The 26249-nt window shown below is 41.3% G+C and overlaps 1 protein-coding gene and 1 pseudogene across 3 annotated transcripts in view; both read left to right on the forward strand.

The window, feature by feature from the left end:
* Positions 1 to 22870, forward strand: part of Prps2 (phosphoribosyl pyrophosphate synthetase 2) — a 37323-nt gene extending 14453 nt beyond the window's left edge. For all 3 annotated transcript variants that reach the window (XM_005074179.4, XM_005074178.4, XM_040744042.1), the window contains exons 3-7: positions 3410 to 3508; positions 5139 to 5263; positions 16227 to 16400; positions 17591 to 17750; positions 20169 to 22870. In XM_005074179.4, coding sequence (XP_005074236.1) covers positions 3410 to 3508; positions 5139 to 5263; positions 16227 to 16400; positions 17591 to 17750; positions 20169 to 20261 — 651 coding nt within the window. In that variant the 3' untranslated portion in view covers positions 20262 to 22870. The remainder of the gene's footprint in view (positions 1 to 3409; positions 3509 to 5138; positions 5264 to 16226; positions 16401 to 17590; positions 17751 to 20168) is intronic.
* LOC121140092 lies at positions 4569 to 4686 on the forward strand (annotated as a pseudogene).
* Positions 22871 to 26249: the final 3379 nt, after the last annotated feature.

The raw sequence follows: 26249 nt of genomic DNA on the forward strand, positions 1-26249 counted from the left end.
CTTCTGGTTTTCAGTGCTGTCCATCTTTTTGGGTTTTGTTTTGCTTCTGTTTGTTTGGTTTTGTTTTGATAAGGTTTCTCACTGGCCCGAAATTTGTCATATAGATTAGGATGGCCAGTGAGCCCCAGAGTATATGTCAGTCCCCACCTACCCAGCATGGGTATTACAGGCACTTGTTACCATGCTACAGCATTTTGATGTGGGCTCTGGGCTTGAATTCATGTCCTCATACTTGCAAGGTAAGCGCTGCATCTGCTCATTAAAGGTCACACTGATTTTTCTCTCTGTAGACTTGAGATGATTTAAATGAGAATGGCCTTGTAGGTTCTTATGTTTGAATGCTTGTTCTGCAGTTGGTAGAACTGTTTTGGAAGGATTAGGAAATGTGGCATTGTTGGAGGAAGGTGTGGCCTTTGAGTTTTTAAGAGCCGGGTCAGACCAGGCCCAGTCTCTATACTCCCTGGTTGTGAGTGAGGTTAGCATTGCTCCAGCATGACACCTACCACCTGCTGCTATACTCCTTACTATGATGGTCATGGACGTACCTCTAAAATTGTTAACAATCTGCCAATTAATTGCTTTCTTTTAAAAGTTCCCTTGAAAACCATAACATATATGCTGAGGACCTGGTGCAGACCTGTGTTGCCCCTATGCTTGCTGCTTAAGTCTCTGTGAGTTCATATGAACCTTAGTCCTGTTGATTTAGAGGGACTTATTTTCTTGGTGTCCCCTCTGGCTCTTTACACTCTTTCTGCCTCCTCTTCCACAGAGTTCCCTGAGTCTGAGGAGAGATTTGATGGAAACATCCCATTTAGGGCTGAGCATGGCAGGGTTACTCCCTTTCTGCATTATGTCTGCCTGTGGGTCTCTGTGTTTCTTCCCATCTGCAGCAGGAGGAAGCACCTCTGATGATGCCTGAACAAGACACTGTTATATGAGTATAGCAAAATATCATCACAAGTCATTTTGTCACTACATATTGTTCTTTTTTTAGGTCAGTATTATTTGGCTTTACCCTAGGTCCCTGGGCTAAATAGTCACAGGTTCTTAGTCAACCAAGTGTCACCTAAGAAGAGAGAGATTATTTCTGGAATTTTTGTAGACACTAAAAATTGCAGAATTTGAGCCAGACCTTAAAGGTTCAACCACTTATGTATAGAAATGAGTTGAGTATGTGAGGCAAGGCCATGGAATTCTCTAAAGAAAGAACAGACCCAATCTACTTGGCAGGGAAGGACACAGCAGCAAAGGCAAGGGAGAAGGGTTTGAATTGGCTACAGCCTGGTAGACCAGAGTTCTTTTGATATTAAAGGCAACATGGAATACAATGCAGGAGAGTTTAAAAAATGAAAATGTAACATATAGTTAGTATTGAGAAGACCAAATCAAAACAAACACAAAAAACCCCCACCATTTTAAAATAAGGAAAACAAAGGCTGGAGAGGTGGCTCAATGATAAAGCGTATAGGTTGCTGTTGCAAAGGACCTGGGTAGCTCAGTTCCTAGCACACAAGGTGGTTCACGGTCATCTGAAACGTTAGTTCCATGGGATTTGACTCCTTCTTCTGGCCTCTGAGAACTCTGGCATGCAGACATACACCCAGGCAAGAAACACACACACCTAAACTTAAAAAAAAAACGCACAAGAAAGAACTTCTCCTTTAACCTCAGTGTAATGACGACAGCACCAGGTGAATCTTTGTTAGCTTCAAGACCAGCTGTTCTTTCTATACAGCAACCTCCATTACAGCTAGGGTTCCATAGAGATGCTATCTCAGAAAACAAGAAACAAGAAATACTTCCCCGCTAGGCATTGGTGGCAGATGGCTCAGCCGTTAAAGGTAGGCTCACAACCAAAAAAAGAAAATCCCAGCACTTGGGAGACAGAGGCAGGTGGAGTTCGAGACCAGCCTGGTCTACAACAGCTAGTTCCAGGACAGCCTCCAAAGCCACAGAGAAACCCTGTTTCAAAGAAAAAAAAGAAATACTTTCCCATAGTTTCATTTTCTCAAAAACTGCTGGTAGTGTTAGGGGTGTTTTCTCTGATTTTTTTAAATGTGTATGTGTAATTAATGTAAAATTCATATATAAAACAATATGTTTACATATTAATAATATTGACTATATACTATTAATATTTATTGATTGTATTTATAAATGTATACACTTTATATATACACAGTAAGGTGAGATGTATTTTTTTAAACAATAGGGTGGTGTTTAAAAGGAACTAAACATAACATTAACATTTCCATATAACATTTTTCAAATAATTTATTTTTATTTTATTTGCATGTATGAGTGAGGGTGTCAGATCTTGCAGCTAAAGACAGCTGTTAGCTGTCATGTGTGTGCTGGGAATTGAACCCAGGTCCTCCGAAAGAGCAGTCAATGTTCTTAACCACTGAACCATTTCTCCAGCTTCATACAATTTTAAGATCATGTTTTCTTTTTTGTGGCTTGTGTATAAGCATGCAATGCTGTTAGTAACTGATCTCCGCCTACGTCATGTCTGAACTATGTCTAATGATATCTGTGTAGTCTCTTTGGTTGCTTTGATATGGACTTTTCATTGCCTATGATTTACGATACGGAAACTAAAGCTATCAAGAAGTTGGGTAACTTTAGAAAAGGCGTAATGGCAATGAACTTGTTTCTCTGAATGTTCAATTCCCAGTCCATTCTTCATTTGATTTTTGTTTGTGACTGTTGTTGTTGAATTTGTAGCAGGGTTAGCTTTCATCTGTCAGGGCATGGCACTTCTTTCATAGCTGGTGTTTGATGGTGTTTTGGCTCTGGAGACTTCATATATTTCTTTGTTTCTTTCTAGAATACTCTTCTAGCATTGGCTAGTCTTGCCTTAAAAGTGATCTCTTAAACCATCTTATTGGACCTCTTCATGCTTTCTTACTATTTGAATTATAGAAATTGTGATGTCACATGTACACAGTTTGACTTTATTCCTTTGATATTTGTGCTCTACTGTAGCATCAGGTAGCATGGCTTCACAGTAGGCTGGAGATATAGTTTAGTTGGTAGGGTGCTTGCCTGAGATACAGGAAGCTATGGGTTCCAGCCCTACTATCACAGAAATTGAGCATGGTGGCACATGCCTATCATCTTAGCATTCAGGAGGTGGAGGCAAGAGTATCAGAAGTTCAAGGTCATCCTTGGCTACAGAAGTGATCTTGAGACCAACCTGGCCTATATGAGAGCCAGACTCAGAAACAAACAATAGTATATATTTACTAATCAAATGCAATGTGTTGGATATATCTTTTGTTGTCACAACTTGTAATTTTCCTTATTGATTCCATCCATGATTTTGTTTCCCCGTGTATATCTTTGTGAGAGGAATCTAACAGTTTCCATCTTTTTCTGATATTAAATCCTCATTTTTATTTTGTAGAGTCGTGCTCCAATCTCCGCTAAACTTGTGGCCAACATGCTGTCAGTTGCTGGGGCCGATCACATCATCACCATGGACCTGCATGCCTCTCAGATCCAGGTACCAGCATTGTCTTGCTGCCAATGATTAGGTCCTAACTCTCTGTAACTACTTTTGAAAGGTCTGAGTCTGCACAGCTATTCTCTGGGCTGTTTGTCTTTCCTGTTGATGCTACCATCCTATCACACCAGACGAGCAGGAATGCTTCTTTTATGTGCTTTGTGATTCCATCTAAACTTCTGTAAAATAGTTAAACCGGTAGGTAGCATTGTAGTACACATTGTGTATGTTTGTGTGCACATGTATGCACATACACAGGAAGGCCATTGGGCAACACTGGATGTCTTCCTCAATCACTCACCATGTGCTTTGTGATTCCATCTAAACTTCTGTAAAATAGTTAAACCGGTAGGTAGCATTGTAGTACACATTGTGTATGTTTGTGTGCACATGTATGCACATACACAGGAAGGCCATTGGGCAACACTGGATGTCTTCCTCAATCACTTACCATCTTGGTTTTTAGGACAGGATCTCTCACTGAACCCAGAGCTCATCCATTCAGCTAGATTGGCTGACCAATGAGCTCCAGGGATCTTCTTGCCTCTGCTTCCCCAGTACTGGTGTTACAGAATGTGCACTATCATACCCAGCTTTTCCGTGGCTTCTGGGGATTCCAGGTCAAGACATCCTGCTTGTACATGTACTTTACACATACACACACACTGAGCCATCTCCCCATTCCTGCAAACACGTTTTTAATTTTCTTCATAACGTTCTTCTTTTGTCACTAAAACAGGCCACATTTCACGGTCCCTACTAATGACATATAATGATTGTGAAGGATTTGATTTGTGGTAAGTGTAGGACAACAACAACAACAAAAAGCCACCTGCTTTCCACTCTGCTCTGAAGTGCCACTCTTTCCTTGATGCACTGGCCATCACATAAATATCAGAGCATGGCCAGAAAATGGATTGGACCAAATGATGTCTCCTGACATCTCTATCATTAGATTTAATTCTGTTACAATTAGCCAAAGGGAGCCTGTTATAGAAAGGTATCTTATAGATAAATAATTTAAGTATTATTTAAAAACAGCAATTATCTTTTTAAAAATCTGCATCCAATTAAGCTAAGTTTCTTTCTTCGTGGGGCCTGGTGTGCAGTGGCTACGAACAGCATCCTATTCAGGAGGCTGCTTCTATGAGTTTTTCTAAACGACCTTAGAAATAGAATTTTCTGGTAGGTAGTCATGTCTCTTATCGAATGCTGTCTCTAGTCTAGGCTTCAGACAGGTATATAGATCACCTTTGAGAAGCTCCAGGGCACAGTGGCCAGGCCATCATGTTGATCTGTACCAACTAGCAAGAAAAGGAACGTGATTGAGACCCTGCAAGAGGGCAAGTTCAAGTCCCTGGCTACCGAAAAATCCACATCTCAAAGAACTGACACTTCACCAAGTTTAATGCAGATGAACTGGAAGGCACAGTAACTGAGATGCAGCTTTTTCCCAATGAATATGGGCCAAATACATCTCCAACCGTAGTCCCTCAGACATGTGATGGGCCTTGCACTCCTGAGGATTTCCACTGTGCTGAACCACTGACCCTTCCAATCATGTACTCTAATAAATCTCAGATTCAGTCAGAAAACAAACCTGCAAAGTGACATTGATTTCTCTCCTTAGGGATTCTTTGATATTCCTGTGGATAATTTATATGCAGAGCCTGCAGTTCTTCAGTGGATTCGGGAGAACATCACTGAATGGAGAAACTGTATCATCGTTTCCCCAGATGCTGGAGGAGCCAAAAGGTACCATGCAAGTAGCACCATTCAGATTTCTCTCTTTACCTAACTGCTTCCATCCTTTCTGTATTTCTCTGTTTCTTAAGTGAGAAAGCATGCTTTGTGCACTGGGGAGATATCTCAGTGGTTAAATCTATTGCCCCGCAAGCATGAGGGCTAGAGTTGAGTCTACAGAACTTATGTAAATGTGGGGTGTGCTTAACAGTCTGCCAGTGATTTCAGCGTTGGAAAGCAGAGACTGGGGAATTCTCAGAGCTATCTGAATAGCTCGGGTTTAATGGCAAGAGACTGCCTCCGTGAATAAGGTAAAAGAACAAGGAACACTCTTGACATTAACCTGAGACCTCCACATATGTATGCACAGCACACAAAGACACACAAAGAACTTTTCATAAAAGCATGCTCTGTGCGTGGTGCGTGTGTGTGTGTGTGTGTGTGTGTGTGTGTGTGTGTGTGTGTGTGTGTGTGTGTGTGTGTGTTGCTGAGGATAGTACTCAATGCCTCATAGATGGTAAGCAAGTACAGTACCGTTGAGCCAATATCCCCATCTCTGGGAAGCTTGCTTTTAATTATATAACACTTAATTCTGCAAATGAGCCACTAAGTAGGTCTCAGGTTTTGCCCTCAGCACAGATGCCCACCACTCTCCCAGCATTTCACATCATTCATGAAAGTAAAATGAGTACACATATGCACTCTGTATGAAAAAGGTTTTGATTAACATAATTGACTGAGTTAGTCCTTCTTAACACAAGCACTTGGCTGGAGTAGCCAGAATAGAGCCTGATTTTTCAAAAGAAATATATGTATGTGGAACAACAAGAATAGGAGATTGGCTGGGCATTAGTGGCACACGCCTTTAATCCAAGTACTTGGGAGGCAGAGGTAGGCGGATCTGTATGAGTTCGAAACCAGCCTGGTTAAAAAAAAAAGAATAGGAAATCACTGAAACCTGCCTGCATACAGATAATATTGAGAGCTGGGGTCTGGGGGATGGGGCTGAGATGGGGAATGACTGACAGCTTGGTTTCTCCCACCTATTTAGAGACCACCATAAAGCAGAGTGCTAAAAGCCAGACCCTAGCCAAAAGCAGGGTGTTTGGATGAGGGAGAAAGTAGTCACCCATGAAAAATTCACCCACAGGCCTATGCCACAGGCAGGTGACTATGCAGTTTCCCTGGGGTACTGAACTCCCTGAACTTAGAAAATTAATGCAAACATTGGTCCCAGGTTCCAGGCACCTATGAAGAAAGATTTCCACAGTTTGTGTTGATCAGGGAGCAGTTGCTGAACAATGTGACCTGACATCTGATCATCCAAAGCCAGCCAGCCCTGATGGCCTCATATGCCTGGACTCAGTTGTGTATAGCCATGAGGGTGCAGCCTGTCAAATGAGAAAGTTTACAGACAAACTGACGAGTGCCATCCATAATGGCAGCCTAAGACATTAGCACTGAGTGGCAAAGTGAACTTCAAAGTGAGCTTCAAGGAATGTGCGGGCCATTAGAGCACATGGTGTTGAGGTTGCATCAAGAATAAGAAGGTGGTGTTGACCTGGCCCTACAAACGGACACTAAAGATCTCAACCTTGTACAACTTGCCAGTTGCTATCTGGGAAGACATAACCTGGTGGAGTAGAGATTTACTGCCAAGGTAGGGGAAGGTAAGAGAGCCCTCTACCCACCAGCTAAAGTAGAGAGACCCATAAACGTGAGTCAACCATTTGAATCCAGTGTCAAGAGTCAGCATCAAGCTTCAGAAGGACTCCAAAGTGCAGTGACCTTGGGTGTGGCTCAGTGGTGGAACATTGCTAGGCATGGCCACTGCCATGGATTCTGTCCCCAGCATTATATAGACATACTTGAGTACACACAGACACACACACATGCAACTTCTCCCCATTTTGGGATATCTTCATCTACCTGCAGCCCAGCTGCAGACCTAGAATCACACCTAAAAACCTTAGGAGTGGTCCACAAAGCAGCCGAACACCCATCCAGAGCAGTGTAGGCCCTGGTTTTCAGAAGAGCGTGCTTGTTGTGCTCTCAGCTACTGTCCAGTAGCTACTTCGGCTCCCTAAACAAAATAGAAGGAGAAGGAAAGAAGGCCAGTAATGGAAGAGGGGCCTCTGACAGCTGCCGGAAGTGCCTCTGCACAGGAAGGAAACACATAAAAAACAATGGCAGTTAGGTTTCCAAGCAGCACTGCATTGCCTAGCGCAGAGCATGATGAGTACAGTTGTGACTTTGAGCAACACACTGAGGTTTGCCCATCCAAGGTTGTCTTTTTAACAAAGTGAGTGATTTTGCAGAGTCATTTCTCCTGGAAATGCTTGCAATGATATGGAAGCTTCCAGAGTCACGAGGTGGAACATACATTCACATGTATCAGATCTCTCCTAGGCCAAAGGATCCATGAGTATTAGACACCTTGGGTTATAATATCAGGTCTAGGTGGTAATTCATATGCCTATGGTTCACCCATGTAAAGTATAAAACTCAGTGGTTTTCAGTATATTCTCAGATTTGTGCAACTGTCACCATTACCAACCCCAGGATATTTTTATCACATCAAGAGGAAACCCCATGCCTATTAGCAGTTGCCAATCATGTCCCCTGACTCAGCCTTTGGCTATACCAGTTTACTTGTATGGGACATTTTCATATCAACTGATCATATGGTAAATGAACATTTTGTATGGCATTAAGAAAAAAAGTAGAACTTTGGTCCAAGTAAGTCTAAAGAATAATAGCTTCTATAGAGTTCTTTTGGCCTTTTCCTTTTTCCTATCCCAACTGTCTCTATATACAGCCAATTGTAGCATTTATGCTTTCAGCAAAAAATAAAAATTGAAGTAGGGGCAAGTGAGATGGGCAGCAGCTAAAGGTACCTGTATCCAAGTCTGAATACCACACTCTGATACTGAGAGTCTCATGGTAACAGGAGACCTGACTTCTACAACTTACCCTGACATTTGTGCATATGTACACACACACAGACACACACACACACACACACACACACACACACACACACACACAAAAGCTTACATCGAAAGAGTGGTACAAAAAGTGACTTAGATTAGTTAAACACTGTTATTCTTTGCAGTGTTCAAACACAGATCGCCCATGTTTCATAACCACAGATGATAACATGCTGCTATGGTTTGAACATGGAACATTCCCCACAGTCTCCTCTGTCTGCACACTTGCTCCGCAGCTGCTTTGGAGGGTAGAGTGTGACTAGTAGAAGTGGGTCATTGTGGGGTAGGCCCTGTAGTTTACAACCTTGATCAGCTTCTACTTGCTTCTCTGCTTCCTGTTCCTCTAAGATGTGGCAAATATGAGCCACCTGCTCCTGCCACCGAGAAGCTGCCTACTACTAGCCAATCCCCGTCGTGATGGGCTCTGTTTCCTCAAGTGGTGAGCCAAAGTGAAGCCTCTCTGCTTTGGGTTGTTTTATTTTGGGTGTTTCATCACACCAGTAAAAGTAATGTAGATATTATACACACTGCCGCACTGGGACTTTTAAAAAGTGTACTTGCTGTCTTTTAGCAGTAACCCCATCATTACGTAAGAGATACCCTTGATCATTTCTTAAGGGAGGAGGATTTATTTTAGCTTGTGATTTGAAGGTACAACCAATTATAGCCAGGAAGGTGTGGCAGCAGGAGCATAAAGCAGCTAGTCATGTTGCATTCTTGGTCAGGAAACACATAAATGTTAGCATAGTGTTGCCTGCATTCAGAGTTACATGGTTGTTTTTATAGCTGTGTAATAGTCCTTACTGAGTATAAATCATCATTCCCATGATTTCTTGCTACTCACTCATAGGCACTGTAGTTTGTGTAGTCCAGAGGCAGCAGACTTGCTTTAACATTTTGCATACTTGTCTATGTAAGATACATTCAGCGGGACAGTGGTGGGGCACTCCTTTAATCCCAGCACTCGGGAGGCAGAGTCCGGCAGATCTCTGTGAGTTCGAGACCAGCGTGCTCTATAAGAGCTAGTTCCAGGACAGCCTCCAAAGCCACAGAGAAACCCTGTCTTGAAAAAACAAAACAAAAAACAAAATAAAAACAAAAACGTAAAAAGATACATTCGTAGAAGTACACCTGCCAATCCAGAGGGACAAGCCATTTGAGTTTTGGTGGACAATGCCAAAAGTGGGTGGGTCTTTTAGAAATGATATTCCAGATGGCAGTATCTGGTATGGCTGCCAGTATATCGGTACCCAGCCTTGCTCACATAGTGTGTTATTAGTTTCATTTGACATATCAGGCAGGTTACCTGTGGTTGTTGGAAGTGAGGGCAGGCATCGTTTCTGGCATGCTAGTTTTCCCATGGCAACTGTTGCTGCGTTGGCTAGATACTTTCACCTGTGTTGGCAAAGGCAGGAGATTACAGCTTTGCTTTTCATGAGTGTCTCAGATATTTTCTCAGAATTTTTAGTATCCTCCCCCTTTTACATTCTTATTCCCTGAAGAACTTCAAAAGCCATCTTCCAGTTATGCTTTCTTCACATTCTGGCTTCTGGGCTTATACAGCACTTGGCTTTCTCTTAAAATTTTTTCTTCTTGTGATTTTCGATATTTTTAAAGACCTCTTTTTCTCTTTTAATGTTCTGATTTTTCTTGCATTTGACATTTATTGGGAAATAAAAAGAAAAATAAAAATCCAATTCCCCCTCTCTTCTACCAGCTATCTAGTCATTCAAGAACTATTAAATTATCCATCCTCTCTCTGTTGGTCTGAAACAATATTTTTATTATATACTAAGTTCTTTTATCTACTTGCTGACTCCTTCATTTAAAGATCACAGAAGAGGACTTGGGAAATGCTCAGTGGGTAAGTGTTCTTTCTGCTCAAGCATGAGTGCCTGCCTGTCTAAAAATTCAGGCATGGCTGCATACCCCTGTAGCCTTAGCCTGAGGGGTAGAGAAAGAATGATCACTGGGGATTCATGATTGCCAGCCTAGCTCCAGGTTCAGTGAGAGACCCTGCCTCCAAATAGGTAGGAATTGATAGAGCAAGAAGTTTGATGGCTTTTTCTAGCCTTTGGGCATATGTATATGTGCATTACATCACAGAGAGAGGAAGACTAGAACATAAATAAGTGACTAAGTTTAAAATGCTCTTTTGTTTACATCTCCTCAGAGAACTCTCATCTAGCCATCCATGTTTCCTCTGCTGGGAAAGACCAGCTCTTTAGGGGTACACGTGTAGGAATTTGTGTCAGCTCCTTTTTCTTTACCTTAAGTGTCTGCTATACTTCTTTGTCATCATCCTATTTTGGAATGAGCTATTCTCCAACTAACAGTCCTGCTGGAACACTCTGGCAGGTAGTGTGTGATATATACGGTGCATGATATCTTTGGTTTCTTTGCTTAATGCAAAAAAAGCATTATTTCACTAGAGAAATATCTTTTATCTGGGAAATCTAAAGCTGATATTTTAGAGTAAGCTTTGGGGCCAAATATTGTCAAGTAAAGCTTTGTGTTGCCACAGGAGGTCACCCTTGGGCAGTCTTTGAAGCTTAATTGAGTTGATGAGGAATATAAACCAATAATAAAGTAACAACCCTATAGTATATTACATACCACTAACTGTAAAGTGATATGGCAAATGGATGCAAATGGGTGCTTAGTATGTAACCTTTTTTCTGGTTATGTGCTCTTTGATCATGTGGTATAAAGAATTTGAGAGTCGGAAAGAAAAAACTTAACTACTTAACACCTTAGAGAAACAAGTAGGAATAATTTAGTGTATTAGGTATCAGGAGAATTCATATACACACACAAAGAGAAAAGTGTGGAACTATATGACTAGAAAAAATCAAAAATATGTGAGCCAGGAAACGGTAGTGAAATATCTCCGCAGATAAAAGTGCTTACCATGCAAGTCTAATGACCTGAGTTCAATCCCCAGAATCCACAACTTCCAAGAGTTGTCCTTTGACCTCCACAGGTGTGGTCTGTGCGTGCTTGTACTCACACCCATGCTACTAATAAATAACATGTAAGTAATACGTGTATAGGAAGACATTACTCAGTGAGTTTGTGTCCCTAGCACCAATATAAAATATTAGGTGTGGCAGTGTATCTCTCCAACACTGATGAGACAGAGACACACAGATACCAAGGGCTTGCCGGTCAGGCACTCTCACCAAAACAGTGAACTCCAGCTTCATTGAAAGACCCTGTCTCCAAGGATAAGGTGGAGAGTGATGGAAGACAACAGCCAATACTAACCTCTGGCCTCTACACATACATGCACCAATCAAACATAATGTGTATTTTAACTCTTTCCACCTAAGATTTCAATGTGATTTGTTGATTGGGGGCACATATTGAGTCTCCATTGTCTATATGGAATTAGTTACATGCAGCTGTCTCAGGAACTGATAATACTATAGTGACCAAGGGATTTGGGGCTGAACTCTTTCCCTTTCTCTTATGCCACGTGAACCAGCAAGTAACTGACGTGGCTGGAACTCCACCCAGCTCAGATGGCCATGTTCCTCAGTGCCAAGAGCCACATAGTTCACTGTCTTTCCCCGGCCTCTGTGCCTTTCTGCCTGCCTGTTTGTAGTAGGATTATGACCTTATGCCTGGACTTCATCCAAATGGTAGTGTCTCCCATTGCTGTGCTGTAGACCAGAGCCTGTCCTGTTGCTTATGAAATAAATACGAATTATTCGGTATCTACATTTTACATAATCGGCTCAAGTGTCTTTTTTTAAATAATGCTGTCTCATGTTATGAGAGACCACCTTTCTCTAATCCAAGTTTAAAAGGTTTATCGTGAAATTGGCATGTGCATAGTATATACTTGAAGATGATTATGGGGCAAAATTTTTGCCCGCCTTCAAATTACAACTTTCTTCTCTCAATTAACTGTTTAAGTAAGGAAACTGTTGGTAGATGGACACCTTCAGAAAGGATGTCTGCTGGGATGACTAGAGTTTTAGTTCCTACTGTCGATTTTTAGAATTGATTTCTCAGGCTGTATAGTTTGCCTGAACATATTTTCGTGCTGCCTTCATGTGGAAGTGTAATTTTAGTGTCTATAGATTCACAGCCTGACTTCATGGTGGATGTTGAGAACTTGGCTGCTAGTCCCACAGCTGTTCCTTTCTAGGAGACCTATTTTACCTCTTAAGTAACATGTCTTCTAGTTCTTCTAGAAAATTCTCAGCCATTTTTTGAGGCATGGGGAGGGGCGTGTGTGTGTGTGTCCATGTCTGTCTGTCCGTCCGTCTGTCTGTCTGTGTGACCAGAGATCAGCCTTGGATGTCATTCTTAATAGCTTCTGCCTTGTTTTTTGTTTTGTTTTGATTTGTTTTGTTTTTGAGATAGGCTTTTTCACTGTGACCAGTTAGTCAGCCTTCCTGACTAGTGAGCCCCGCAGACCCTCTTATCCCTCCCTCCCTCCGAACTGGAATAACAAGTACATGCCATCACCCCCAGATTTTAGGTAGATGCTGGGGCTCAGACTCAGGTCTCTGTGCACACACGGCAAGCACTTTACCAGCTAAGCCATCTCTGTGGCCTCCATTTTTCTCTTGACAAATTACAGCTACTCCTGCCACATTCTCACTCTGCTCTTTGTGACTTTGAGCTCATTTTACGTGTTTTCTTTCCCTTTTGTTTTTTGTGTTACATTCTGAACTACAACTTTATCTCACCTTTACTCTATCTTTAGAAATTTTTATTTTGTTAGCTACTATGTTTATAATTTCAATAAAGTTTAAATGTACTATTTTCTATTTCTCAACATAATTTTCTCAAGTTTTGATTGGACATTCTTTATTACCCTTTTATTCTTATCCAGGCATCCATTTTATTTCTTTAAAACATGAAACAATTCCATTAGCCTGTTTATCAACTAATTCCAGTGGCTCATTCCATGAACTTATGATTTGGTTACAGCTGTTTCTGGCTTCCAATTTGGGTGTTATCCTTGGATGTCTTCTGCCCCCCCCCTTTTTTCAGAAAATTTTGTAATCTTGAGAGGACTTGCACATATTTCTTTTGTCCCCTTGGAGAACTACCCCACATTATCACTTTAAATTCAACTCTGTGCTTGAGGGTTTTCATTGTATATATAATGGGAACTGAAATAAGCAACCATCAGGAAAGTGGAGATGTGGTTTAGAATGTTCCAAAAAAGAACTGACCTTCACCCAGAGTCAGAAACAAGGCAGGGTAATGTCCTTCCTGTTCCCACTGTCTTGCTATGCTAGACAGAAAATGTGCAGCACCCCTGTATTACATAGGGGTTTCCTATTAGATTCTTGTTTCATGTAGTCCTAGGTTTATTCTCTCAACACCACCACCCCAGCAATCCCAAGAGCAAAGCAGAAGCTTAAGATTCTTATGGGGCTGGAGAGATAGCTCAGTGGTTAGAAAGCACTTGTTGTTCTTAGCATGTAGAAGCCTAGAGCTGGAGTCCCAGTACCAATGTCAGGCCACTCACAACCACCTGTAATTCCAACTCCAGGGGACCTGATGCCCACTTCTGGCACCTGTGGGCACACACACACACACACACACACACACACACACACACACACACACACACACAACTCCTAGAAGGGTTTCAGAGACAGGATTTTGCTTCCTGCAGCTTCTCAGTTGTCACCTGCTTCTACCATTCTGTCATCTCTGTCGCTACTGATTTGTACTACCATTTGAGCTTCGGGATATATGTGTAATGATAGTTCCCTCAAATTCCTGTATCTTCTACTTTGGTGGTTCCTTCCATTGGGAAAGATAGTCAAGCTGCCTAATCTCTCAGAGGACCAAATTGCAGCACCAAATGTCATGAAGACCTGAGCACCCATGTAAAATTTGAACATGGCTGCACCTGTCTGCAGTCTCAGCACCAGGAACCAGAAACAAGCAGATCTTAGCCAGGCAGCCTAGCCAAAATATCAAGCTCTGGGTTCAATTAGAACTCTGTTTCAGCTGGGCATTGGTGTCACGTGCCTTTAATCCCAGCACTCGGAAGACAGAAGCAGGTGGATCTCTGTAAGTTTGAAGACAACCTGGTCTACAGAGCGAGATCCAGGACAGGCTCCTAAGACTGTCTCAAGACAACCAAAAAAAAATTCTGTTTCAAAGTGATACAATAGAGAATGATAGAATGGGACACCCCATATCCTTGTATGGCCTCTGTGTGTGCGTGAGCACATGTACCTGAACACACACACACACACACACACACACACACACACACACACACACACAAAGCAAAAAGAGGTTGTCTCATTTTCTTTGGTCATACTGAGCAAAAAGTACCTTGAGGCTGTGAAAATATTGGCTGGATAAGTTGTATAGAGTACCGCATGTTCAAGCAATTCTACTGTCAGATTAATACTCAAAAGATTTGGAGGAAGACACTCAGCTATGTGTATGACAAAATGTATACCAGCTCAATTTAATCGATGTGGGGTTTCCTTTTGGTTTTGTGGTACTAGACAGAGGTTAACAGCTGTGTATCATTATGAATACACTTAATACCATGAAGTTACATACTTTAAGTGGCTTAAAAGATAAGGTCTATGTTGTGTGTATTTACAATTTCCTGAACTTCATGTTGAAAATCTTTAGACTTGGGGCAGGTAACCTGTGTGGAGCACTAACTATGTCTGCTTCATGCTACCTTTCAGTCACTGAAAGTGGGTTTTCCTGAGCTGGTGACAATGAACAGTTACAGTGGATGGCAGAGGAACTAGATTTAGGCAGGCATGGTTACCCTTCTGTGACATTATAACACCACATTATCATGTAGAAGGTTTACACTTAAGAACCATGCAATTGAAGTTTGTTTTTAAATCTCCTTTTTGTATCATCTGATAATTCCATACATGCATATAATGTGTTTTGATCAAATCCTCACTCACCTCCAATAACTGCCCTATTTCTCCCACCATTTTCCCCTCCCAACTTCATGTGCTCTTTTAAAAAATATCTCAAGAGTTGAGAGATAGCTTAGCTGTTAAGAACACTGGTTAGTCTTCTGGAGGACCCAGGTTCTTTTCTCAGCACCCACATGGTAGCTCACAACCATCTATAACAGTCCCAGGGGATCCAACACCCTCTTCTGGATTCCATAGGCACTGTATACACATGCTACATCAGACAAAACATCCATACATATACAACAAAATCTCATGTTTTGAGTAAGCCTACAATTTTGTGTTGAGCCATGTTCATGGTTATCCTTGACAACATGCAGCCTACAAACTTCAGGTTGAGCACACCTGGACAGAGTCTCATTAGGCTTTGATGAAGCTCCTCCTCACAAGCCTACAAATTGCCTGGATATGATAGCAAACACTTTTGTCCCTACCTTGGTTCCGGAAACAAAGCAAATAGTGAAGTCCTGAGTAACTTGTCTTAAGTTGTACCTGTGAATTTTAAATGGATTCCTAAATCTTAAGAAATGGAGTAGCATTTGTGGCAAGCCACAACAGAAGCAGAGTTCATCATCAGCGTGTTTTTCCACATGGAGTTTGTGGTGTAGTCTCAACTATGCCTGGTGTCACAAGTATGGCCTAATCCTTTTCATTATCTTGAGTGTGGCTGTTTGCTTTAGTCCTAAAATGTGTTTTCCAAATACAAATTTTTTTTGCAGTGCTGGAGATGGAAATTAGGACTCAGCCATTCTAGGAAACAGCCTATGATAGGATTTCTCAGTGAGGGCCTGCCTGGAATTCACTAAATACACTAGCGTGACTGGCCAGGGAGACCCAGGATCTGCTTGTTTCTGCCTCCCAATGGCTAGGATTATAAGCATGTACTATCACTCCTGGTTTTTTTTAACATGGGTTCTAGAGATTGAACTCAGGGTCTTATTCTTCCAAAGCAAACAATTTACAATTGAGCTATTTCCCCAGTCTAGTGCCCAGTCATAAATTCTTAGATGGACTGTGTTGGCATGTTCCTTTGCTGTCTTTCCACAGGGTTACATCAATTGCGGACAGGCTAAATGTGGAATTTGCTTTGATTCACAAAGAGAGAAAGAAAGCAAATGAAGTGGACCGGATGGTTCTGGTGGGCGATGTGAAGGACCGTGTGGCCATCCTGGTGGATGACATGGCTGACACATGTGGTACCATCTGCCATGCTGCAGATAAGTATGTAGAATGGTCCAAGAAAGACAAGAAAACATCTCCTTAAGAAAGAAAGACATTCATATAAAATTTTGTTTTATTCATTTAGTTGCCTGTATGTTTGTCTCTATGTGTGTGTGTTTGCTTGCTATGCTACAGTAGTGGAAGTTAGAAGGCAACTTTTGTGAGTCAGTTCTCCCTTTTGACTATGAATCACAGGGATGGAACTCAGGTTGTCAGGCTTGGTGGCATCTATTATTTGAAATTTAGCCTATGTTTCTTAATTATTGCTGATGACTTGGCAGTAGAGTTTTAGGCCACAGACTCTCAAAATGAGACGGTGGGCTCATTTTTTCCTCAGTCTTCTTTCTCTGGTAAGAAAAACAACCACCAATAACAAAAATCCTTGGGCATTTTCATTTTCAAGGTTGGGCTTTCATGTCATTTTTGTTAAAGGATGGATCAGAAAAGGTTCTTCCTGAGAAATCAGGCCCAGAAAGACAGGGATTTTGTCTGTTTGCACCCTTGCTTCTTTCAGGTCAAACTTTGGGCTAGCCCATAGCTCGTGTGGCTTTCCAAAGGCTATAGAGCTATACTTGGTAGGATAGGAGCCCCGCCTCCTTGCCACATGTGGCTGTGAAATACAATTTGAGATGCTCTGAGTCTCACTGGTAATGTTCTGGTTTGATTACACATCACATGCTTGGACGCTATTGGTTGAAATCAGTGGTTCTCAACGCAGGGCAGTTTTTTCCCTAGACAGCGTTTGACACTGTCTAAATATATCATTGGTTGTCACAATTATTGACATGGGAATGTTACTAGTGTGTGAACCAGGGATGCTACTGAACTTTCCCATGATGGACAAGATAGCCCCTATGACAAAAAAAAATTATATAGAACCAAATGCCAGGGTTAATAATCCTTGATTTAATGGAACACAGAGCATTTTGCTAACACATGCATTTAAAAGACCGTTGTTTTGGCTAGTAAATGCAAATAGATTTTGTCCCATTTTTTATAGAGCTTTTCCATAATAATGTTAAGACAATATAGAATATTTGAATATTTGTGAACACTTAATTTTTTGAGACCAAACCTTGATGAGTAGTTCTAGCTTGTTTTTAACTCACAGTCTTCTTGTCTTGGCCTCCCTAGTGCTAGGATTACAGGTATGCAATGCCACTAGTAACCATTTGTCTTCTGTTTTGAAGGTTGCTCTCAGCTGGTGCCACCAAAGTTTATGCTATCCTTACCCATGGGATCTTCTCTGGGCCAGCTATTTCCAGAATAAATAATGCTTCCTTTGAAGCTGTTGTTGTCACCAACACAATTCCACAGGAGGACAAAATGAAACACTGCTCCAAGATTCAGGTACTGTCCATAATCCAGGCAGAACCATGCATCAAGGTTCCGGCTTCAGACCCTTAAAATAGTATCTAGCTTTCTGTTTGCTAAGGCAGATGGTAATAGAGACTGAAGCTTCTCATTTCAGTGGGCTATCAGTCATATTTGATCCCTGAGAAAGATCAGGATCAAGATAAATGCTCACTATTTGGAAATTGCAAAGAAAAAGAAAGGAAGGAAAAGGAGGAGAGGGAAGGGGGCTGGGGATGTAATGTTCTTGGTAGAGTGCTTACCTAACATGCATGAGTCTGGGGGTTCCAGCCCCTGTACCAAATAAAGTAGTTAGTTGTGGTGGCACACACCTATTATCCCTGTACTCGAAGAAGTAGATACAAAAAGATCAAGCACTCAAGGTCATCTTCAAATTCAAAGCAATTCTAGCAGGAATAAGATTCTCAAGAAAGGATTTAAAAAAGAAACAGGAAATAATCTATATATGGTACTTAGACAGTAGAGGCAGGAGTATCATGAGGAGACTACCCCAAGCTGCATGTAATCTTGTCTCACAAGCAAGCAACACCCATGAAATGGCTCAGTAGGTAGAAGGAGAGAAACAAAAGAAGTAGCAAATGAATAAAATCACAATATAAAACATTAAGCGCATTGGGGAAATAGCTTAGTATAGCACTTGCCTAGCATACTCAACACTGAAAAACAAAGTTAAACATAGAATTACTCTGTAGTACACTCCACTCCTGCGTATATAGTCCCCTACAGGGAATGGGGAGTAGCAGGCTATACTAAGCATATTTGGGGACCTACTTCTTCATGTCCCTCATGGCTATATGCCCATAGGCTACCAGAGAGCTGGTGGTAGTCACTTGACACCACTGCAGCTTCTGTTTTGAATTGATCTTTCAGTGACCCCTGGACAGTCACTATGCTCTTAAGAGGCAGCACTGGTTCCCTCATTAAGCATGAAGATGGGACACAGTGGTGATTTTCATGATTTCTATCCAGATGAGAGAAAAAGAGGACATTTGAGCACAAGAAGATAGATTTGAAAGTTGTCGGGATAGTGATCCCTTATGTTTTTATGCCTGATCAACAGTAGTGCAGTAACTGCCACCCAAAGGCCAAGTCTAGTCCACCTCTGTATTTTAAATAAAGTTTTATTGACACATAATCATGTTCCATTCCTCTGTTGCCCATGACTGCCTTTATACTACAATGCAGAATTGAGTGTTTGATACTGAGATAACCCCAAAGTTTTAATATCCTGATATTTTACAGGAAAATAGTGTGTTGACCCCAAGGAAATGATCATAGTTGTGCTTTTATCATGACAGACACTCGGTGTTTTTAACAACTCTTGGGGTCAGTGAGATGACTCACTAGTAAGCACTTACTGCACAAGTCTGGCTATCTGAGCTCCATCCCTGGAATCCACTTAAAGGTAGAAGGAGGAAACCTGACTCCACTAAGTTGTCTTCTAGCCTCCATATGCATGGAACATGTCTACTTAACCACCTCTTTCTCTCTCTCTCTCTCTCTCTCTCTCTCTCTCTCTCTCTCTCTCTCACACACACACACACACACACACACACACATACACACACTGACTAACAACAGCAATGACAACGATAAAGAAAAGAGTTTTAAAAATCGTATTGGGTTGGCATTCCAAATTGAAATGTAGCCAAGCAGAAAGATAGATCGTACAGGATTTGCTTTATAATATTTTCTGAGAAACATTGCCATGTTTTATAAATGGGTGCTTGGATTATAGTAAAAACTTAAGAAATGAAATGAAAGTTGTAACTTAAAAAAAAAAATATATATATATATATATATATATATATATAGTCACTATCTTTTCTAAATAGGCCAAAAAAAAACCTGCCAATGAATAAAGAAAACTAATTTTTAAACAACCAATGGCCCCAAGTACCTTCTGTGGGTAAAAACAGTCCTGAGTATCCATGTTGAAAATATTTCCAGGAACTATTAGTAATCACCTCAGCTGGTTCCTGGCCGTGGGACCAGGATCTATCTCCAGTGCATGACCTGGCTTTTTGGAGCCATTCCCTATAGTGGGATATCTCGCTCAACCTTGATGTAGGGGAAAGAGACTTGGTTCTGCCTCAACTGAATGTACCAGGCTTTGTTGACTTCCCACGGGAGATCTTACCCTTTCTGAGAAGTGGATGGGGAGGGAGGGGAAACTGGTTGGTATGGAAAATGAATAAACAATAAAATGTTTTAAAAAGCAAAACTCCACAAACAACTGAAGATTTTCAGTGTGGACCCTCCCAAAGAAATGGCTAGAGGAGGTTTGACCAAAACATACCATATGTATGCTGTAGAAAACATTTGTTGGCTTTCTGGCTTTTAAAGAAATAGAACTCACTCCTGCCTTCTGTGTTTTCCCCCCTTGCTATTCAGGTGATTGACATTTCAATGATCCTGGCTGAAGCCATTCGAAGAACCCACAATGGGGAGTCCGTGTCCTACTTGTTCAGCCATGTCCCACTGTAGTCCGGATTGGGATACTGAAGGTGGAGCAAGCCTCCTCCGACTTCTCACTGTCTTTGTCTGCCTGCTGTTTTAGTGTTAGGACACAGCAATTCTAGGGTGATCACTGGCAAAAGCATCCAATCAGTGTACACTGAGATTCCCGTGTCTCCCCTTATAAAGTTCAAGACTACTTCTTTTCAGTTTGGTGGGGGCAGGGGGAGGTGGTGGTAATTTGGTCTTTAAGTAGACTGTTGTCAATGAAAACTAGTCTTTCCCTCACTCGTTTTTAGTACTTTGAGGCAGCAACTTTTAAGCCTAAAATCCCATGGTGGAAATTTGTCGCATATGTATTTTCAGGTTGCCAAGGTGACTTCAAACGAAAGCCTTCCATGTAAATATATAATCATAATTTCTTTGGACATTTGGGTAAAATCCTAAATGCCGTTACTTCATAGTGAACCTCAGAAAATTTATATTATCATGCATTTTGAATTTTTGTTTCTTTTTTAGGGGAAAATAATAACTGAGTTTATTTTATTATGGCCCTTAATTGGGAATGAATTTTACTGAGCCTAAGATGGTCACTGACATACTGACTTTTCTTAGTAGACATTAGACATATTGAAGACAATATAAGGCTCTATCACTTTTAATTTCCAATTTGAGGATATGTCATAACTGTCAACTTACCTGAAACTACCAAATTGTGATCAGTGATCACTGTGATCTGGATACTATTTCAGGATGTAGTCAATGAGTTCATGGTCACATTGATGTGCTCTTTGTTTATCCCAGAGGAATTATTCTTTAGGATGCACCTCATGTCCTACCATCTTATTCCCAGACTTCATCATTTTAGCACTAGCCTTTACTTTGTATTTTTTTCCAATAATTTCTTGTTGTAGATATCCACCAAAAGAAAAACTTGAAATCCCTTCACATTTTTAGGCTGATTATTATTTTGGTTTTTCACATAAATAAAATGGGGAAGTTTTAAGAGTGTCACCAAATGTATTTAGATAAACACTGTTTAATGAGCTTGAATTACATGCTCTTTGACCCTTTGTAAGCAGAAGTCGTAAATCTCTGATGACTGATTATCATCTCTAATGCTGTTAAAATGTATAGGAGAGGACTGCAAAACAATGAGTGCAAAAGTAAATAGTTGTTCCATTAGGAGCATCTTCAAAAATTGGTTCAAAAAGCATCACAAAAGAGAATTTCACTGAGGTTGGCATTCTTGATAAAAAAGTCTCTTTTAGCAAGCTATGGAGGATTGTGCCTGTAATCCCAGAACTCAGAAAACTGAATCAGGAAAATTACCACAAGTTTGAGGCCAACCTAAGCTACATAATGAGTTCCAACTAACCCAGGCTAGAGTTGAGCCCATGTGCCATGAAACAAAAGCTAACAAAAAGATAGTCCTCTATAGCATCATTTGAAGAGGCAAAGGCTACCCATCGATGGACTGATGATATGCATGTTGGTGAACAACCTATCAAATTTTTCTGACCCCAAAGAAGCGGATTTGCCTTTGTACCTAAAAATTTGGAATGCTAAACAATCCCCCCTTGCTGAAACTTAAAACTAGTAGATAAATTCTTAGCCCTAAACTTTCCAGGTAGGAAAAAATCCTATCCATACGTATAACACACTTGACGAGCACTCTAGAATATCACACTTCAGTGAAGCAGAAGTCAAACCAATGTTAGGAAATATCATTTATGTTATTATGGAAACTGGCATGTTGACAATGCCTTATTTGTAACTGTTCTGAAGAAAGGGGTCCCATCACCTGGGATGCTCATGCTGATACAAACTGTTTGTAAAGTCTTGGCAAGACATGTGTAAAATTCCTGTTTGACACTATGCAACAGTTATTTTTGATACATGTGTAACGTCTGTATTTCTGGGGGTTTGCCTCTGTGCTGAATAAAGACATCCTGTGCACATGCGCATGGTGACAGTTTGACGTATGTGTGCACATGTCTCAAAGTGTTGGCATGACAAACACCAGTTGGTATTCCTTTTATCTAAGATACTTAAAGCTTAAGAATGCCCAGGGTATCTTCCAATCATGATCTTCAGGTTTTAATCCCCTTATACAAATCTGCCTGGCTGTCCTCTGAACTGGCCACTGGTGGTTGCTGGTTTTACTTGGCCTGAGTTAATATTTTAAAGAAACTCTAAATACATTGGTGAACTAATTAGACTGGGCCCAGCCTTATACAATGGAAATACAGATTTTAAATATTTGATGGTTTCAGCTTGGCCAAAATGATGTAACCTGCCTCAGAAGCCGTCTAAGTCCAGGACTTTCCTGTTCCTTGCTGCTTGTAGTAAGGAAGTGTAAAGGGAAATCACCAAGAGATCACTCTGTCCAGCTCTATGAAAGGAGGGCCAAAGGGGGGGCAGGAAAACAGGAATATACCAAAGTTGTTTAGCCTCCAGCTAAAATTTTTAGTCAACTGTTAGATGTTCCTATGCTAACTTTCCTTTGTTATGTACGATGTCGACTAAGTTCAGGAATATATTCTTTACAGTGCTTGCCCTGGTTTTAGAGACTAGAGAATTTTGAGATCCTGTGAAGTTTACTAAGACATTTCAATAAAATCCTGCTGACTACTTTGCTTCATGGTTCATATCATTATTTCGGCATCGTTTGGTTTTTTGATGAAGTTACCTGTTGATGAAGTAACTAAGAACGTTTGTTACTCTATTCTTGAGACCTAGTTTGCAAAATTAAAGGAAAACCAGAAGCCGAAGTCACCATTTTGAAGCCTTTGCTTTGGGAAGGACTCTCTAGCTATCTTCTCTGCAAAAAGCATCAGCTGTTCCACATAATGGCCATTCTAGATATTAACCTTGCAAATTAAATACCAAGATTGGTGAGATGGTATGTGCCCCCAAGCGACCTGAGTTCAATCCCTGGGACCCACATGGTAGAGAGAGAGAATTGTCATCTGACCAACATCCACCCACACACACATACCCATATATTGCTACAGTGTATTATGCATCCAAGTAGTGAAATTCAGTATCCATCTATTGGAGCAATCCAGGCAAGTACAGGCTACAAAGAAGTTGTTCATGTGCACTGTTTCATTCCAGAAAGGGTTCCTGTTTCTTTAGAATACCCTGCCCCATACAATGGTGCTTTAAATTTTGCTTATGGGGATAAAATAATTGTGTGTGTGTGTGTGTGTGTGTGTGTGTGTGTGTTGTGCACATTTGTTCAAGCACATGTTCATGGGTGTGAACTCCAGAGGTTCCCATTGGGTATCTTACTCAATTGTTCTCTGACTCTTTCTTGTTTGTTTGTTTTGGGGTTTGGTTTGGTTTGGTTTTTGTTTAGACAGCATCTCTCACTGAATCTTGAATTTACTGCTTTGGTGGTACTAGCTGGTCAGTGACCTCCAAGGATTTTCTTTCTCCATCTCCCCAACACTGGTATTACAGGCAACTGCTGCCATGCCCAGCGTGTTTTAAGAGGATCCTGGAGACACAAGCTCAGGTCTTCATGGTTTTGAGCAGTAAGCACTTTACAGACTGAATTATTTCTCTAGCCCCATGACAAGATACATACACTATTATCTTCTTGCAGTGAAGCTCAGCTTTAAGGTAGGGAAAACACTGCATGAAACTAACAAATAATGGCTTAAAATCACCCTGCAGCCAGGCATGGTGGAACATACTTTAGTTCAGGCACTCAGGAGACAAAGGCAGGTGTATCTCTAAAAGTTTAGGGCCAGCTTGGTCTACATAGTAAGTTCCAGGCCAGCCAAAACTACATGGAGGAAACTGCCCCCTCTCTGTCTCTGTCTCTGTCTCTCTCTCTCTCTCTGTCTCTCTCTCTCTCTCTCTCTCTCACTCTGGCCAGCCAAAACTACATGGTGGTAACTGCCCCCCTCTCTGTCTCCCTGTCTCTCTGTCTCTCTGTCTCTGTCTCTCTCACACGCACATACAATCAGCTTGTATGAGAACTTTACATTTTAAAGCAGCCATTTTAAGTATGCCTTTCAAATGGGTGCAAGAGAGAAAGAATCAAGACAGTCATGAGTTTTGCAGGTGTTCATCCTAAAAGGGGTTACAGCCTCCTTGCCTTCTACAGTAGAATGAGTAAGTACATGTTCTTTGCACATGCCTGTCTGAACCAAAAGTAGCAGTGAGGCAATAACAACTAGATACATATGGGAAATACTACAAAGTAGGCTACAGAAATGGCAGGTAGGGATGAATGCCTCACGGTCCTGGAGACACTGCTTCACTGAGACCTTGTGAAGCTGGTTAGGCTCCAGCCCTCAGCCACAGTCCCATCAGAAGTACAGTTGAAAGTGGTGCCCAGTTCAGTTCTGTGGCCCAAAGATAAACCAACTGAATTCATTTTATATTTTAAGCGCACGATAAAATGGGAAATGAGAATGTCCCAAAATGGAAAGCAGTGGGAAGTGCCCTCAATTGGGAATGTGGCAATCTGGAGTCTGGTCTTGACATGCTATAAGCACATTGTGACCTCATGACAAGTGTCTGCACTTCTGAGATACTTAAATGTCCCTGCAAAACTCATGTAAGAGAAGATGGTTATTGTACCAGGCTTTTTTGTAGGCCACCAACCAGCTCCCAAATCATGAAATGGAGAATAACTAGTTTTGAATGCTTGGCCTTATTTTAACCTGTTTCTCTTTATCTACATTTTGCCTCAGGGCTTTTTACTTTTCTTTCCTTCTGTATACCATACTTTCCTGATGTCTCTATGTCTGGCTGGTGGCTGCCTGGCTTCTGAACCCAGCCTTATCTTTCTCCCTCGTTCTCTTCTCCTTTCTTCTCTTTGTCTAGATTTCTCCTCCTATTTATCCTCTCTGCCTGGCAGCCCCACCTAGCTATTGGCCATTCATCTTTTTATTAGACCAATCAGGTGCCTTAGGCAGGCAAGGTGAAACAAATGCAGGAGAAACAAATCTAACACATCTTTACAAAGTTAAAGTAATATTCCACAATATAAGCAAATCTAAGACATCTTTACTTGTTAAAATAATATTCCACAACAGGTTATCCATGCCCCAGCAATTTTATCACTCTACATTTACCTGAAATTGTTGGAGCCAGTGTTGAGTGTGGTTCTAATGAGGGAATGATAAAACGTTGCTTCTCCAGCTTCCTCTATTGAGTGACCAACTTACATTGGTTTGCCTAGGACTTCTTCTCAGTCTTAGAAGTTGAGGTCTGAGACAGGCAGTGGTGGCACACACCTTTAATCCCAGCACCCGGGATGCAGAGGTAGGCTAATCTCTGAGTTTGAGGCCAGCCTGGTCTACAGAGCAAGTTCCAGGATAGCCAAGGCTACAAGCAGAAACCCTATCTCCAAAAAGAAGAAGAAGAAGAAAAAGAGGAGGAGGAGGTCTGATCTGATATCTCTGGAAACTCTTCAATCCTGTGCAACCAGGGACGATTAGCTGACATAGTTTCCTGTCTTCTAATGATGGAAGTTACGAAGCTGGAGAGGATTCTAAAGTTTCTAGGTGCATTGGTTAGAGGACGATATATATGCAGAGCACATACAGATGAAGGAACTAGATGGTCAAATGCACAGTTATAAGGAGTGTGTGTGTACATGACTCAAAGTGAAACAGGAGTCTGAGGACATCGAACTATCTCCTATGTTTGTATGGCTCACTGGTAGGCATTTGTGGTGATTTGAATGAGAATGGCCTCCATACACTTATATAATATTTGAATGTTTGGTCCCCAGTGGGTAGAATTGTTTGGGAAGGAAGAAAAACTGTGGCCTTGTTGGAGGAGGTGTGCCCCTGGGTGTGGGCTTGAGGTTTCAAAAATCCCTGATATTCCCAGTTAGCTTGTTCTCTCTGTGTCTCTGTCTCTGTCTCCCTCCCTCCCTTCCCCTGTTCTCTCCCTCCTAGATCCACCTCTTCCCTCTCTGGATTCATGATGGTCATGGACTCATCTCTGGAACTGTAGGTACCCATTTAAATGTTTTCTTCTGTGTGTGGC

This window comes from Mesocricetus auratus, unplaced genomic scaffold, assembly GCF_017639785.1.
Source record: "Mesocricetus auratus isolate SY011 unplaced genomic scaffold, BCM_Maur_2.0 Super-Scaffold_100003, whole genome shotgun sequence".
Taxonomy (NCBI): Eukaryota; Metazoa; Chordata; class Mammalia; order Rodentia; family Cricetidae; genus Mesocricetus; species Mesocricetus auratus.